The 18,539-nt window shown below is 37.1% G+C and overlaps 1 protein-coding gene across 1 annotated transcript in view; it reads right to left on the bottom strand.

Annotated features, from left to right (window-relative positions):
* Positions 1-18,539, bottom strand: part of FBN2 (fibrillin 2) — a 285,838-nt gene that overhangs the window by 127,882 nt on the left and 139,417 nt on the right. The window contains exons 9-11 of the mRNA XM_033181363.1: positions 10,479-10,631; positions 9,586-9,819; positions 8,151-8,288 (exon numbers count right to left, since the gene is read on the bottom strand). Of these exons, the coding sequence (XP_033037254.1) occupies positions 8,151-8,288; positions 9,586-9,819; positions 10,479-10,631 (525 nt within the window). The remainder of the gene's footprint in view (positions 1-8,150; positions 8,289-9,585; positions 9,820-10,478; positions 10,632-18,539) is intronic.

Here is an 18,539-nt window from a genome sequence, read left to right as displayed (position 1 = left end):
GCTTATACAAACAATTGTACATGAATGTTTGTAAGAGCTTTATTTGTAATAGCTAGAAACTGGAAACAAAGTAAGTGCCCATCAACATGGGTATATATAAATAAACTGTGCTATATCCATACAACAAAATATTATTCCACAAAAAACAGAAATAAATGATTTATTCCCATGATAACACAGATGAATCACAGAATAATTATGCTGAGTAAAAGAAATCAGACAAAAGGCATATATGTAACAGTATGATTTCATTTATATAAAATTCTACACAATGCAAACTAATGTACAGTGACTGATCAGAGATTGCCTGGGGACAGGATGGGGGCTGGGGATGGAGGAAAGGAGGAGCAAGATGGAGAGATCATAATGGGCAAAAGTAAGCCTTATGAGGCTGATGGATATGTTCATTACGTGATTGTGGTCATGATTTTATTGGTATATACACATCAAAACTTATCAAGTTACATGCTTCAAATATATACATATGGAGCATGTATTATTAAATGGGTGATAAAATAATCTTTACATGAAAAATCTTTACATATGTATATATGTCAATTAAACCACAATAAAGCTAGTTTAAAAATCTGCACAACACATCCATCATGATTAACCAAGAAAAAGATATGGCCTTGTCTTGTTGGGCTTACAGACTTTTAGGAGTCATGAAAACCTATGATATAAGGTATTGTTTGAGGAACTCTGTGGCCATTTTACGGCATACCTTTAAGAGCTTCATTTTCTTCCTTGCCTTTTAGAAATAAGGGCTTAGAATCCCTCTATTCTTCAACACAGGGTGCATGGGCTGGGAAAACTTGAGAAAACATTCAAGTGGCACCTGGGGACCAAAAATCTACTTGGAAAAACCAAGGCTCTAGATGAAATTATAGTTGGATTTTTTGACATGGATCCAAAGCTGGGAGTATTAATCCCAGCTTTGACTAGTGTGTGCAAACATGGAGTACATCTTAGGATCAGGACCAGCTTCTTTAAGACTTCAAACTAAGCAAGCCTAGCCAGTACACACAGCTTTAATTTTCAAAATTTTTAGAACTCCATATGAAATGGGTTCTTTAGTTACCCCTCAATTGGCTCAGAACTCAGCCAGGGAGAAAGATATGTTTTATATATACACATATATATATTTTTTTCTTTCCAACTTTTATTTTACATTCAGGGAGTACAAGTGCAGGTTTATTACATGGGAAAATTGCATGTCATACGGGTTTGTTGTAAAGATTATTTTATCACTCATGTAATAGGCCTAGTGCCTGATAAGGTTTTTGATCCTCACCCTCCTCCCACCTTCCACTCTCAAGTAGGCCCCAGTGTCTCTTGTCCCCTTGTGTTCACGTGTACTGAATGTTTAGCTCCCACTTACAAATGAGAACATACGGTATTTGGTTTTCTGTTTCTGTGTTAATTCATTTAGAACAATGGCCTCCAACTCCATCCATGTTGCTGCAAAGCACATGGTCTCATTCTTTTTTTATGGCTACACAGTATTCCATGGTGTCTATGTACCACATTTTCTTTATTCAGTCCACCATTGACGGACATTTAGGCTGCTTCCATGTCTTTATATCGTGAATAGTGTTGTGATGAACATACATGTGCATGTGTCTTTATGGTAGAACATTTTATATTCCTTGGGTATATACCCAGTATTGCTGGGTTGAATGGTAGCTCTGTCTTAAATTCTTTGAGAAATCTCCAAACTGCTTTCCATAGTGGCTGAGCTAATTTACATTCCCACCAGCAGTAGATGAGCATTCCTTTCTTCACAGCCTTACCAGCATCTACTTTTTAATAACAGTCATTTTGACTGGTATAATATGGTATCTCATTGTGGTTTTCATTTATATTTCTCTAATGAGAGGTGGTGCTGAGCATTTCATATGCTTTTTGTCTGCACATATGTCTTCTTTTGACAAGTGTCTGCTCATGTCCTTTACCCATTATTTAATGAGGGTTTTTTTTTTTTTGCTTGTTAATTTAAGTTACTTATAGATTCTGGATATTAGAACACTGTCAGAGGCATAGTTTGCAAATATTTTCTCCTACTCTGTAGTTTGTTTACTCTGATAGTTTCTTTTGATGTGCAGAAGCTCTTTACTTTAATTGGGTCTCATTTGTCAATTTTTGTTTTTGCTGCAATTGCTTTTGGAGTCATTGTCATAAAATCTTTGCCAGAGCCTATGTCCAAAATGGCATTTCCTAGGTTTTCATCTAGAATTTTTATAGTTTTAGGTTTTACATTTAAGTCTTTAATCGATCTTGAGTTAATTTTTGTATATGATGAAAAGAAGGGATTCAGTTTGAATCTTCTGCATATGCCTAGCCAGCTATTGCAGCACCATTTATTGAATAGGGAGTCCTTTCTTGGTTGCTCTTGTTGACTTTGTCAAAGATCAAATGGTTGTAGGTATGTGGCTTTATTTCTAGGTTCTCTAACCTGTTCTATTGATCTATATGTCTGTTTTTGTACCAGTAGCATACTGTTTTGGTAGCTGTTGCCTTGTAGTATAGTTTAAAGTCAGGTAGTGTAATGCCTCTAGCTTTGTTCTTTTTGCTTAGGATTGATTTGGCTATTCAGGCTGTTTTTTTTGTTTTTTGTTTTTTGTTTTTTTTTTTGGTTCCATATGAATTTTAAAACAGGTTTTTTCTAATTCTGTGAAAAATGTTGATAGTTTGATAGGAATAGCTAGAATCTGTAAATTGCTTTGAGCACTATGGTCATTTTAACAATATTGATTCTTCCTATCCATGAGCATGGAATGTTTTTCCATTTGTTTGCATTGTCTCTGACTTCTTTGTCTCCGAAAGAAATCAGAGATAAAATCTCTAATAAAATACACTTATTGATTTGCATATGCTGAACTCACCTTGCATCCTAGGGATAAAGCTTACTTGTGATGAATTAGTTTTTGGATGTGCTGCTGGATTCTGTTTTCTAGTATTTTGTTGAGGACTTTTGCATCTATGTTCATCAAGGATATTGGCCTAAAGTTTTCTCCTTTTTTGTTGTATCTCTGCCAGGTTTTGGTATAAGACTAATTCAGCCTTCATAGAATGAGTTAGGAAAGAGTCCCTCCTCTTCAAGTTTTTGGAATTGTTTCAATAGGAATGATACCAGCTCTTCTTTATACATCTGGTGGAATCTGTCTGTGAATCCTTCTGGTCCTGTGCTTTTTCTGGTTGGTAGGCTTTTCATTACAGATTCAATTTCAAAACTCATTATTGGTCTGTTCAGGGATTCAATTTCTTCCTGGCTCAATCTTGGGAGATGTTATGCTTCCAGGAATTTATAACTTCTTCTAAGTTTTCTAGTTTGTGCGCACAGAGGTATTTTTAAGATTTTCTAGTTTGTGTGCATAGAGGTGTCTGAGGATTTTGGTGTTTCTTTGGGGTTGTTGATAATGTCCCCTTTGTCATTTCAGATTGTGTTTATTTCCATCTTTTCTCTTTCATTCTTTATTAATCTAGATAGCAGTCTATCAATCTTATTTCTTCTCTCAAAGACCCAACTTTAGGTTTTGTTGATGCTTTGAATGTTTTTTCACATCTCAACTTCATTCGGTTCAGCTCTGAATTTGTTTATTTCTTTTCTTTTGTTAGCTTTGGGGTTGGTTTGCTCTAATTTTTCTAGTTCCTCCAGGTGTGAGGTTAAGTTGTTAATTTAAGATCTTTCTAACCTTTTGATGTGGGATTTTAGTGCTACAAACTGTACTCTTAACACCGCTTTAGCTGTGTCCTAGAGAGTCTGTTGTGTTGTATCTTTGCTTTTATTAGTTATTAAATATCTTATTATGCTGTGGTCTGAGAGTTTGGTTGGTATAATTTCACTTTTCTTTAATGTATTGAGAATTGTTTATGGCCAAGTGTGTGGTTAATCTAGAGTATGTGCTGTATTACAGATGAGAAGAATGTATATTTTGTTGTTGTTGGGTGGACTGTTCTGTAGATATCTGTTAAGTTCATTTGGCCAAGTGTTGAGTTGAAGTCTCGAATATCTTTGTTAGTTTCCTGCCTTAATGATCTGTCTAATACTGTCAGTGGGGTGTTAAAACCTCCCGCTATTATTGTGTTGTTATCTACATCTCTTTGTAGGTCTCTATAAACTTGTTTTATGAATCCGGATGCTGCAGTGTTGGCTGCATGTATGTTTAGGATAGGGAAATCTTTTGTTGCATGGAAACTTTATTATTATGTAATGGCCCTCTTTGTCTTTTTTTGATCATTGTTGGTTTAAAGTCTGTTTTGTCTTAAATTAGAATAGCAAAACTCCCACTGTTTTTGTTTTCCATTTGCTTGGTAGCTTTTTCTCCATCCATTTACTTTGAGTCTATGGATGTCACTGCATGTGAGATGGGTCTCTTGAAGACAGCGTATAGTTGAATCTTGTTTCTTTATCTATCTTGCCGCTCTGTGCCTTTTCAGTGGGGCATTTAGCCTGCTCATTTTCAATGATCATATTGGTATATGCTGATTTGATCCTGCCATTGCATTTAGCAGGTTGTTATGCAGATTTGATTGTGTAGTTGCTTTACAGTGTCAATGGTCTATGTACTTAAGTCAGTTTTTGTGGTGGCTGATAACAGTCTTTCATTTCTATGTTTAACACTCCTTCAAGGACCTCTTGGTAAGGCAGGTCTGGTGGCAAATTCCTTCAGCAGTTGCTTGTCTGAAAAATATTTTATTTTCCCTTCACGCATGAAGCTTGTTTGGCTGAATATAAAATTCTTGGTTGGGATTTTTTTTTCTTTGAGAATGCTGAATATAGGCACCAAACTCTTCTGGCTTGTAGGGTTCCTGCTGAAAGGTCCACTGTTATCCCGATGGGGTTCCCTCTGTAGGTGACCTGCTTCTTCTCTTTAGTTGCCTTTAAAAATTTTTTATTTCTTGTTGACCTTGGAGAATCTGATGATTGTATGTCTTAAAGTTTGTCATCTTGTATAGTATCTCACAGGGGTACTCCAGACTTCCTGAATTTGAATGTTGACTTCTCTAGAAAGGTTGGAGAATTTTTCGTGGGTAGTATCTTCAAGTATGTTTTCCAAGTTGCTTGCTCTTTCTCCTCTGTTTCAGGGATGCCAATGAGTTGTAAGTTTGGTTTCTTTACATAATCTCATATTTCTCAGGGGTTTTGTTTAATCTTTCTAATTATTTTTTCTTTATTTTCATCTGACTGAGTTGATTAAAGAACAGTCTTTGAGCTCTGAGATTCTTTCTTCAGCTTGGTCTGTTTTGCTGTTAATACTTCTGATTGTATTATGAAATTCTTGTAGTGAGTTTTTCAGCTCTATCAGATGAGTTTGCTTCCTTCTTAAGAACATGCCAGTGGTGATGGGGTGATGAGGACTATGTGCACATGTGCCAGCAAAACAATGGGGGAAGGCTGGGGGCAAGTGCATGTCAGCAAAGTTGTGGGGAGAGGCTGTAGGTGGAAGAATGTTGGCAGAAGCCCATCTGCTGACGTTCTCCAATGGTTAGGCAGGGTTTGCTGGCAAAGGAGCTATGGTGGTGACCCCTGGGAAGAGCCCCAGATGGGCATCTAAGGCTGTGCTCCAAGTGGACACAGCCATGCAGGGACACTGGGAGAGACTGGCAGATGGGGGACACTCAGATCAGACTGGCCCTGTCCCATGGGCAAGACTGCTCTGCTCTGTCCAGGTCCAATAGCCAACCAAGGCCAAAGCCCCATAAAAGAGGATAGCAAGCCTTGGGGTATGTGCATCATAGCCACTCTGGTGCCAACCCTCTGGGCTCTGCACAGGCTGGAATCCTGTCCCTGCCACCTATCCAAGCAGCTCTCCCTATCAGCTCAAATATCCATGGAGGTTGTGGGATCTCCTGCACGTAAGATTCCAGAGACCCCTGCTAAGAGTGGGCCACTCCTCACCTATTTAACTCACCCCTTCCCCAGGATCTGCTCGGGGTCATGAAGAGTCCTGATGCTTGGCATCCCTGTGAAGGCTTCCCAGCTTCCTCCTACTTTAGTCCCGGTCTGTGTACTCCTTCCATACACTCTTAATGCCTTCCTTCTGAAGATCCTCTCAGAGTGTACAAGTCTTCTTAATGGTCTGGTCTGTCAGTAGGAAATGCTCTTCCTGGCTATTTCTACTCAGCCATCTTGGCCCTTCTCTATTGAGTTTTTTTTTTTTTTTAACTCCATGGGAAAATTCCTTATCCTTCACAGACACTAACGTAATCCCTAACTACTGCAGATCCTGCTGCTAGATTGGATGTTCCTGATGGTCTCTTCTTTCACCACGTTGCTAGCATACAGATCATAGTTACTGAGCACAAATCAATTTAAATGGCATTTAAGGAATCAGAACTTCCAAGCCTACCATGACTAACTCTCACTGTTAAACTTTTTGTATATGACCTACAAGAAAGTTGGGGACTCTTTATAGCAGCTGTTCGCAAGGTGTGGCCTCTGGGAGACCACTGAGATCCTTTCAGAGTGAGTTTGATTCAAAACTATTTTCACAATCATATTAAGATGCTATTTACTTTTTTTTAAAATCATGTTAACACTTGCTCCGATGGCACAAGAGTAATGATGGTTGCACAGATTAAGGCAATGGCACCAAACTGTCCTAGCAGTCAATGCCATGAACTCACAGGGCATTTGAAAAAGCCATTTTCACTGAAGAATATAATTGGTGAAGCCATAAAATTAGTAATAATCCTGGCCCTTGAATATACATTTTAAAAATATTTCTGTGACAAAATGTGCATTATACATTGTTGCTGACTGAAGCACCATAAGTGCCTGTCTCAAGGAAAAGTTTCTGTGCAGTTGTGTGAGTTGTGCACTCCATTAGCAGCTTTTTCTGCAGAATACTATTTTTACTTGAAGAATGACTGACAAATTATAGCTATTCAGAGTTATTAATCTGGCAGACATTTTCTTGAAAATAATCCAGTGAGCCCGTCACTTTAAGAAAAGCCACAGACTGTATATTTGATGCTAATGTTAAAAATCCAAGCTTAAAAATAACAGAATTCAGAAAGATTATTTAACACTGTATGCTCGACAGTTTCCCAGCAATTTGAAGGCATTTTTATGAGTCTGATGGTGATATTCTCAAATATGATTTTTTGATAATACCTAGTAAAATATGTCAACTTTGGAAAGATATGCATAATACGGTGCATCAACATATTTCAAATGACTAATGCATGTTACAAAATCCATTCAAAGCTTTAGACAAACCAATGGACTTTATGTAACAGAGTACAAAAAGTGTACTAATATGGTTGCAGATTCTACACGGTTAACTAAACTTTAAGAATTACTCCTTATAAGTTTTAGTGCAATATCAAATAATAATCACAATTATCTGAAAAGTCTATGTGATATTCCTCTTCTTTTCCATCTATGTATCTGTTTGAGGATAGATTTTCATTCCTCAACAAAACAAAACAAAACATCACCACAACTTAAATACAGAAGCAGCTATGAGAATCCAACTGGCTTCTATTAAGGCAGACATCAAAAAGGTTTGCAAAAATGTAAAACAACGACACTTGTTTCCGCACATTTTGTTTTCAAAACTGTAGTTTTTCACAAAAATGTTACTTATATTAACATGCAATGGATTCATTGTTGTTATTTTTGAATAAGTCAACAAATGTCTTAATATTTTCATCTTTAATTTCTAATTAGGTTATTATCAAAGTAGAGATAACCAATGATTTTAAGAGTTTAAATAGGTCTGAGATCAACGTATTTGAAAACTACTGCCCTGACGTATCAGATTTTAGTCCATTGGTGTCTTGTCATCTTTTAAAAATGGATTCATGCTCGATGAATTGTTTTCAAAATATATTCATTGTTACATAGATTTCTTTTTATTTTTGGTTTATATTAAGAGTAAGCAATTCTAAGGCAGAAGGAAAGGGAGAGTCAGAGACAGAAATCACAATATTTAGGACTTAAAAGGGTAGGAAATTCTTGAAGTGATCTAGCTCAGCGTAGATTAAGGGGGCACACTGAATAGCATACATACAGAAGAGACAGTTTGGAAATTAGCTTTATTTCAAGACACTTAAAAAAATCATATTCACTCCAATTTGGTCCTGTAATCTAATGGCTACTAAAAAAACTAAGAAGGATTATTAAAGAATCACAAACTTACCTATACAATCTCCATTTGCATCCTGCTTATAACCCATGTTGCATTCACATCGGTAGCTTGAGACAGTAGGTATACAGCGTCCATTTAAACAAAGGTTAGCATGATGCTTACAGATATCTATTGTCTGGTTCAGAATTGCTATGGAAAATTAAAGCACAATTATATTTAATCATTACAACATGCATTACTTTTCTGAATTGATTTTTAAAGGACATTTAATAGTAAATTAATTATGTGAATATCATAAGCTCATGTTATTTTCTATTTTATTAAAATTTTTTTTCTTTTTTTTTTTTTTGAGACGGAGTCTCACTCTGTCGCCCGGGCTGGAGTGCAGTGGCCGGATCTCAGCTCACTGCAAGCTCCGCCTCCCGGGTTCACGCCATTCTCCTGCCTCAGCCTCCCGAGTAGCTGGGACTACAGGCGCCCACTACCTCGCCCGGCTAGTTTTTTGTATTGTTTAGTAGAGACGAGGTTTCACAGTGTTAGCCAGGATGGTCTCGATCTCCTGACCTCGTGATCCGCCCGACTCGGCCTCCCAAAGTGCTGGGATTACAGGCTTGAGCCACTGCGCCCGGCCTATTTTATTAAAATTTTAATGTGTAGAATCTAAAAAATATTACTGAGACACATGCTTGCAACTTGTATTTGTTAAGTTACAGATCTGAAAATACTGCCCATAAGGATGTCTTTTTAAAATTACAGGTATGTTCTACCCTATATTTGAGTGCTTTCCATTTCTCCTTTGTAACGCTGCTGAACATTCAGACATAGCAAATTGGCAATATGCCAAAAAGAATAAACATAACACTGTAGTACATCCTTAAATATTATTAGCAAGGGAGTGCATTTAAAAAGAACGAAGTTAAATGTCAAGTACACAAATGCCAACTCTGGTCTGAAGACCACGGTTTTCAATTTCTTAAGCAATTTCACAAAAAAGGGTGAGGAAAGGAAAGATATGTACATTACAATATTTGGATCGGCACAGAGCAAGACATTCAGTTTATCTCAGTTGAGAAATGGTTCTGGAAAATAAGTTAAGGGGTGCATGAACAGGGCAGCTTTAAATAGCCAAATGAAATTCACTGGAACCAAAAACATGCTTTTTGGTGGTGTCAACTGGATTGGACTATTACTGGGCTCTGTATTTTCAAAGACCTGGGTCACACATTCTTTTCTCTAATTTAACAGAAAGTTTACAGAACAGAAAAGTAATATTTTCCTATTACATTTCCCCAAATTTAGTATTACTACGTATCAGACCCTGAAATAGGTTTCCCTCTGTCTCTCTCTCTCTCACACACGCACAAACACATACACATACGTGCAAGTATGTCCACACAACCCTTCTGAAAGATTAAAATTATGTTAGATATTATAATATCACTTGAGGCAGCAAACTAAAGAGTCCACAGGAAAACTGACCACTTACTTAGTCCAGTGATGATAGGTCCCTGTCCCCCAGCCCCCACGCCGGCTCCCCCAACGCCAGGAGAAAAGCCATTGCCTCCAGGGATGGGGATGAAGCCTGTCCCTCCTGGGCCATAGCCATTGCCATTGCCACTTGGGGCAAAGCCATTTCCCCCAGTGCCTCCAGGTCTGGAACCAGCACTCCCTGGAATCCCTCCCATTGGAAGGCCATCCATGCAAAGTCTGCGATATTCCTCTAGAAGAAAAGAAACTTGAAGTTAAGCACAGGTGAATGTCTTTCTGCATAACAAAAGCAAATATATTTGAGCTCTGGATGAAAGATCAGGAGGTTTAAAAACTGAATTGAAATACTAACATCCAAAATAATTTAAAAAACAACACTTGGACAAAAATAAGTTAAACAGCTTTCAGGTATCTGTCTGATGTTACTATATTAGGTATTATCAAAACTGATCCTAAATAACAATGCTATCTCATTCCCCACAAAAACACTCAAGTCATATTGAAAACACACAAAGGAAGACAAATATGACTTGACTTCAAGAAAAAGAGCAAAATATATATATATATATATTTGAGACAGGGTCTCACTCTGTCACATAGGCTGAAGTGCAGTGACATGATCATGGATGGCTGTAGCCTCGACTGCCCAAGCTCATGTGATTCTTCCAGCTCAGCCCCGCAAGTATCTGGGATTACAGGCATGCACCACCATGCCCGGCTAATTTTTGTATGTTTTGTAGAGATGGGATTTCGCCATGTTGCCCAGGCTGGTCTTGAACTTATGGACTCAAGCGATCCACCTGCCTTGGACTCCCAGAGCGCAAAATACATTACTGTTACTAATTTTCCTAACAGTGTCTGTGCCGAGGAGACTGACAGCCAGCCACGTACCAGAACCTCTGACAGGACAGGCTTCAGGAATGGTTCCAATGCCCCAGCAGCGGCCAGGCTCACAGCAGCACTGCATTTTCGTCATTCTCCCCGGGAGCTCTTGTGCACAGCGACCATTCACCAGGCCCGAGAAACACATGCCTGTTCTCTGATCTGTGCATGTAAAAGTAAAACAGAAGATATGGCAGAATTACCTCAGGTTCTTACAACAATCACTGCACATGAGATGAATGTAGGTGAAGTGACTCATACTACTTAATCTCTATTATCTATTCCTTTCTTCACTCTCTTAATTTCTGTCCATTTATTCCTTCCTTTGCTCATTTGGCCAGCAAACATTGATTGAGCCAGGGACAGAACAATGAAAGAGGTGGAGCAGATTGGAGGACAGACCATAGTAAGAGCTAAAGTTGGGCAATTCTGAAGCTTGAAGGAAAGCAATCACCCAGTCCCAATCCTCAGCCTGGAGATGCGCACTGTCTTATGTCACTGTGATTTTGTGGTTGTCTGTAATGCAGCAATATCTGACTGATTATTTTATAAAAGTTGATCAGAAGCAACATGAAACAGTGACATTTGAGAAGGCAGCTGACTAAAATGAGGGCATGAGCCATAGAAGTATCTGAGGAAAGAGCAGCTTCTGAGGAAGAAGAGAATGTGCTTCATGCATGTGAAGAACGATGGGCCACTAAGACTAGGGAACAGCATGCGGAAAGGAAAGTGCAAGAGCATGAGCTCAGAGAGACAGCAGAGGCTATCACGGATGGTCCTATAGGCCATTAGGAAAGGACCTTGGGATTTCATTTGGATTTCGAGTGGAGGGTTTGGAGATTTCCTGGATGGTTACAATGAGAGAAGACAATGGTTTACATTTTCAAGATCTCTTTGGCTGCTATGAGAACTGTAGTGAGAGCACAGAGAACAGTAAGGAAGACACGAAAGACATTCAGGTGAGAGATGATGGTGGCTTTGATGAGGGTGGCAGCAGTGGAGATGATGAGGCTGAGCAGAGGGCAGATATGTTTTGAAGGTACAGCCAATAGGAACTTGCTTGGGTGTGGGATATGGAAGAAAAAGAGTCTTAGTCATTTCCTAAGTTTTTGACTTACACAGCTGACATGGGGATGGCAAGGGAAGAAACAGGATTAGAGAACACAAGACAAGGATCCTCTTTAAAACATGTTACATTTGGAATGTTAAATAAATGAGCCTGGAATGAAGAAGCATAGTCATGCTTAACATACATATCTGTGAATTGTCAGTGCATATATGTCATTCTAAGCCAGAGCTGGAAGAGACAGTTTCAAGAACTAGGGAAAACTGATTGTGCCAAACTCGGTATTGAGAGGCAAAATAAGGTGACCATTCAGAGGTACGCAGTTTGGCAGGGCTGCTATGGTAAAGAGTCTGTGCATTATCCAGTAGGATTTGATGTAAGGAAGTGACATGATCAAATATGACTATAATAGAGATCACTCTGACAGCAGGATACACAATGGATCAAAATGATCAGATAAAGCCTAGAAGACAGGTTTGATGATTGCAAAAGGCTGCATAAAATGCAAAGTTGCATAGGGATAAATTATCAATATCATCTGTAAACTCTACAGGTTTTAACTGAAACTGCCTTTACAGTAACCAATGGAAAAAAAAGTGAGCTTAATTGACAACATATTATTCAACCCTATCAAGATGCTTTCAAAGTTGTTTTGTCTATGGTCACAAGAAGAAAGATGTATCACAGCAATCAGGATCTGCATATCAATAATGAAGATGAAACTGTTAACTGCTTATAATTCCATTAACAGGTAAAGTTAAAATTTTTAGCACTGGATACAGAGTCTAAAGTAAGTATATTATGTCCTCTAATGGCCCATATATAGCATGCCTCAGGTTGCTTTTAAACTATCATAAAATAATTGAATTACCTTTAATATACTCTGTATAAGAATCGAACAGTTCCTTCTATTTCTCCCCCAAAGTCCCAGTATGACCCAAAACCGAGCACTAAATGTGATGTATGCATACATACTTAAAGGCACTGCAGAAATTTCAAAAACTTGAGTTGGATTTGGACAGGCTGTCATTAGGAATAATTTCACAGTTAAGTTTCTATTCCTAAGAATAATCAAAGGAAACAGTTTTTGGAATATTCATTTTATGAACCCAAAGTATCATATACTACCTCCTCAAGACCAGGATGTAAATTAAGATAAGAAAGTTCCAAACTCTTAACAATAACCACTAACATTATAAAACACAATCAGTCCTACAAGTTAGGATGAATATATTTATCTCTTCAAGGCTTCTACAAGAAGGAGGTTGTAATATAGAATTTGAAAACAAAACAAAACAAAACCCTAGCCTTGAGTCAAGAGTCCTAGTTTTACATTCAAATATTATTAATTGTTTGATTTTCAACCATATTTAACTCTTCCTCTGTACAGAACATGGTTGGTGGGAGAATGAAATAAAACAACATATGCTCTGTTTCTTGCGGCTTTCATGGTGAATTAGCTACTCTGAATGTTCCTCTCAATTAAAATATCCTGGATAAAATGTGAAAAAATACTGAAAAATATATCATCCCGCTTGCATGGAATGAAGGATAAAACAGAGTCCCCAAATGAGGTGAAATGAGAATCTTAGGAGGTATCTGAACAACCAATTGCACCTTTAGGCTACTTTTAAACTCTGGAAACGGTGAATTTCAACTCTGATAGTTTCACAGGGCCCAGGGCATAAGACATAAAAAGCCCAGATTCCACTCTTCCCTAATACATAACAGAAAAAACTCCCTCGTAAGGTAGGGTTCCAAAGAGCCATATCCTTAGTTTATGGATATAGTATACAGATAAGGTAATGGAGGCAACTAAGAAACTTGCCTGTCTCTACCTTGATGCTGTGTGGAGGAAAAAGAAAGATCTTTCCTAAGAATCAGTAACCACAAGGTCTTCCTCACATCAATAGCTTTGATGGCTCAATTCATAGTAGGTTTTTTGGTCTGAAGAACTTCAAAGGAAGAATATAACATAAAGAGGTTCTCAGATAGAGATACTCCAAGCAACTCACAAAAGCCAACACAATTAGAGGACTTAATATTAATGAAAAGTCTCAAAAAATTCTCATAAAGTTCCAAGAAAAAAAGAGCTGCTAACAGGAAAATACACTATAACATAACGAAACAAAAACTAGTTAAGTAACTAGCATATTTTTGATATTGAAACGGTCAGACCAATTCTGACAGTTATTATTTTAAATTATTAACAATTAAATATTAATTAATAACAATTATATTTAATAGGTTTAAAGCAATTCAAGTCCGAAGATATGAACAAGAGGAAAAGGTCCATAAACAATGAATAGGAACAGACTTAAAAGAGCTCAAACTTCTATAAATGAAATGATATAAAGTATCTGATGAATATATTACACAAGTGTATTGCACATGGATAAAGAGAGAATTACTAAGTTGGCAGATACATACGAATATATTATTTTCAATTAGCACACAGAGACAAAGAATTTGAAATGTTAAAAAGAGGTCAAGAAATATGAAGGTGAGAATGAAAAGCTAATTAGATGTACACCTGTGTACATCTGATATGCTTTGTCTGTATCCCCACCCAAATCTCATCTTGAATTCCCACATGTTGTGGGAGGGACCTGGTGGGAGGTAATTGAATCATGGGGGCAGGTCTTTCCTGTGCTGTTCTTGTGATAGTGAATAAGTCTCAAGAGATCTCATGGTTTTAAAAATGGGAGTTTCCCTGCACAAGCTCTTCTCTTGTCTGCCACCACGTGAGTCATGCCTCTCACCCTGCATCATGATTGTGAGGCCTCCCCAGCCATGTGGGACTGTAAGTCCAATAAACCTCTTTCTTCTGTAAATTGCCCATCTCAGGTATGTCTTTATCAGCAGCATGAAAACAGACTAATACAACATCTAATAAGAGTACTAGGAAGAGTAATAAGCAGAATGGGAAAGAAGCAGTATTTGGTGGATACTTAGAACTTTCTAGCAATGTTGTAAAACCTCAGATTTAAAAAGTCCAATACATTCAAAGTAGGATAAATAAAGAGAGATCCACAATTAGACATACCACTGTGAAACTGTAGAGCTACAAAAGTAAAGATCTTAAAAATAGGTGGAAAAACAAGACAGATCACCTGCTAAGAAATGGTATTTTTAAAAAGTCAATGGCTGACTTCTTAGCACCAATGGATGCCAGAACATGATGAAATAATATCTTAGTATACTCTGATAAAATAACTGTCAACTGAAAATTATGTACTGTGATAAATCATGTTTTCAGGGGGCAAATGATAGTCATTTTCAAGAAAACAAAACCAGAATTTTCTACCAAGAGTTTTTTGATAAAGAAAATGTTGAAAGAGGTACTTCAGGCAAAAGAAAAAAGATCCCAATGGAAGGATTGAAATATAGGAAGAAATGATGAGCAAAAAATATTAAATTTTTAAATAATTTTTTATGGGTTAAATATAAATAAGTACTAACATATTAAACAATAATGATTAAGTTGTCACATATAGGGAATGGCAATATACTAGATTTTAAAGAGTTGTGAAGGGAAGATCAAAGTTTAATCACTTAAATATTCTTTTATTGTTTATATATAGGTAAACATATACATTAATTTTAGACTTTAGTTTAAATATGCATCTTAAAACAGCTAGGATAGCCACTGAAGCCACAGAAATAAAGTATATAACTTCTTAACAAATAGGAGAAAGAGAATCGAGTTCACAGCAGCAGGTCGGGGGGATCCTGAATAAATCTAAAAGAAACCAAGAAAGGAGAAAATATACAAAAAAAAAAAGCAAGATAAATAGGAAGCACAAGGACTATGGTAAATATAAAAGCAAATCTATCAGTACTATAATAAATACACATGGATTTAAATCTCCGTTGAAAAGACAAAGATTTACAGACTGTAAAAATAAAACAAAAAATAGATACAGACTGTTTAAAAGAAATGCATTTAAAACATAAGGAAGAGGAAAGATTGAGAGGAAAAATACATAGTAGGTATATACTTACTGCTTTTGATACCACTCACAAAATGTGATACAAAATAAACCCAAAGAAAATAGTTAGAAATAGACCAATAATAAAGAAAAAATTAGAGTCAATACATAATTTTAAAATGGTTCAATTCACCAGGAAAATATGACAGATACTTTTAAACATTTATCACCTATAGCACAGCATCAAGCTATGTAAAATAAAAATTTACAAGACTACATGGAGAAACTGAGAAATCTACCTCCGCAGTGGAAAATTTACATGACTTTTTCGGTAATAGATATAGTAGACAAAATTCTGTAGGTACAAAGAAAAATTGAATAGTACAATTAAGTTTGATCTAATGGATATATCTACAATCTAGCATCCATCAGTTTTGGAGAATACCCATCTTTTTCGAGTCCATAGGGGAGATTTATAAAAATAAATCATTTGCTAAACCATGAAGCAAATACTGCACCAGAATATTTCCAAGAATTGCTATCAACTGGTAATATTCTTGGACCACAATGTATGAAATGAAGTTGGAAATCAATAACAAAATAAACAAGAAAACATCCTATAGTTCTAAACAACTCATGGACCAAATACAGTCTCACATTGAAAATAAGGTAATATGTATAAAAATGCTGATATGCTTTGGTTGTGTCCCCACCCAAATCTCAACTTGAATTGTATCTCCCAAAATTCCCACATGTTGTGGGAGGGACCCAGAGGGAGGTAATTGAATAATGGGGGCTGGTCTTTCTCATGCTATTCTCATGATAGTGACTAAGTCTCACAAGATCTGATGGGTTTATCAGGGGTTTCTGCTTTTGCTTCTTCCTCATTTTCTCTTGCCGCTGCCATGTAAGAAGTGCCTTTTGCCTCCTGCCCTGATTCTGCGGCCTTCCCAGCCATGTGTAACTGTAAGTCCAATTAAACCTCTTTTTCTTCCCAGTCTCTGGTATGTCTTTCTCAGCAGCAAGATAACAGACTAATACAAATGTCAAGCACAATGTTGCAAGTACTTATCAGTAATCCATTCTATACCAGTCCTGAGACTTTGTGAGTATGCAATGATCTTGAGAGGGGTTCACAAATGCATATTTACATTGAACATTACAACGTGAGTAATACTTTGCAGTTTATTGGTACTACCATGATTCACATTTATGAATATGCCACTGTAGCTAATAAACTCCAAATTCATTTACAATTATTACTAAATACCCAAGAACATTTTCATTATGTATGCTCTCACAAATACTAAATTATCATAATGTGGGGATCTGAAGTACATTTTTTTATGTTAAAGCGAGGTCTTTAAATCAAAAAACTTCACAACTGGCCAGGCACAGTGGCTCACACCTGTAATCCCAGCACTTTGGGAGACCGAGGTGGGCGGATCACCAGGTCAGGAGATAAGAGACCATCCTGGCCAACATGGTGAAACTCTGTCACTATTAAAATACAAAAAATTAGCCTACCATGTTGGCACGTTGCTGTAGTCCCAGCTACATGGGAGGCTGAGGCAGGGTAATCACCTGAACCCAGGAGGTGGAGGTTGCAGTGAGCTAAGATCACGCCACTGTGCTCCAGCCTGGCGACAGAGCAAGTATCCATCTCAAATAATAATAATAATAATAATAACCATTGTTCTACACAGTTTGGAAACCGCTGGTCAGTCCTATAATATATGTACTGAAGGAAACTAAGCCAGAGGTGAGAGGATGAAGAGGCAGCAACAGAGGATTGCAAAGTAAATTGTAACCTTTTTTCATAAATTCCACAATTAGCCTTTTCTAGTAACAACAAGGAGGCAAGCAATCTACTTCTCATTCCTTCAGCCAAAACCTACCAGGATGAGACACATACTGGTGTAGCGTCTCATAGTTAAGGTCTCCAAAAAGGCATATTACAAAGCAAATCAGAGCCTAGGAATTACCCCTTTCCTTTGTATGAGATTTCATGGCCCTTAGAAAGCACTGTATTAAACTGTATCATGTGGAAGAATATTAGAAATAAAAAAGTCACCTGATAGAAATAAGAGTTGTCCAGGCACACTATCCCTTGAGACAGGGAATCATTAGGGGCAAAGGCAGATGAAAAGCTGTAAAAACAAAATTCTTCTAATGCTTGCTATATGTTTAACTTGTTATATGTTTAACATCTAATGCTTGCTATATGTTTAACTGTAGAACTGATGTGTCCTAAGTAATGAAAACAAGTCTATTCCTCTAATCATTTTCTATCGCCCTTACTACATTTCCTGAACAAGGCTTATAAGGAGTCATATTTACAGTCGCACTGAGAAAAAGGAAGTAATTCATCTCCTCTGATTAAAATATAAATCTATCTTGAAATGTAATAAAGGTACACTTATCAGAGTTTGTTTCATGGCTTGACATTTAGTGTAAACTTGATTTTAGAGAACTAATGGTTAATTATACAATGTGATGAAAACTTGGCAAAAATTGGGGATTGTACCTTGAAATAAATGTCCCCTGTGGAATGAGGTTTGCTCATTAAAAAATGAAGGGTTCAGCCAGAAAACACCAATGAGGTAAGCCCAGGTCAGAAAAACAGTGATAGACAGTAGGTGTTCGAAAAATAGCAGCCACTGTCTCATGCTTTGTCTCCTGAGACTGGATGCCTGCACTCAGCCCTTTGATGGTCTGGTTCCAGCCTGGGTTCCCCTTGATTGATTCTGCGGATTCTTACTATTCTGAAAATACTTTCATGCTTACATTGTTCAAGAGTAACTACAGAACTCGGAGTAATGAAAAGGAACCACTGTGTATCCCAGGTTTATTTCTTCCTTTAAAATAGTGAATGACATGCTTCTTCCTAACTGTAAGGAAAACTTCTCTTTCTAAGACACTTACTCCTTTCTTAATTAAAACTAATATCCTCGTTCCCACCAATAGCTTTTATATAATTCTGAAGCTAAAACTAAAGCACTATTTAGTATACTCTTTCATTTCTGGTTCCCCCTTTAGTTAAATAATTTTAGGAATTTTGGGTTCTCCAGG

Source organism: Trachypithecus francoisi, unplaced genomic scaffold (genome assembly GCF_009764315.1).
Source record: "Trachypithecus francoisi isolate TF-2019V2 unplaced genomic scaffold, Tfra_2.0 Lachesis_group2, whole genome shotgun sequence".
Lineage (NCBI taxonomy): Eukaryota > Metazoa > Chordata > Mammalia > Primates > Cercopithecidae > Trachypithecus > Trachypithecus francoisi.
This window is presented reverse-complemented; position numbering and strand designations above follow the sequence as displayed.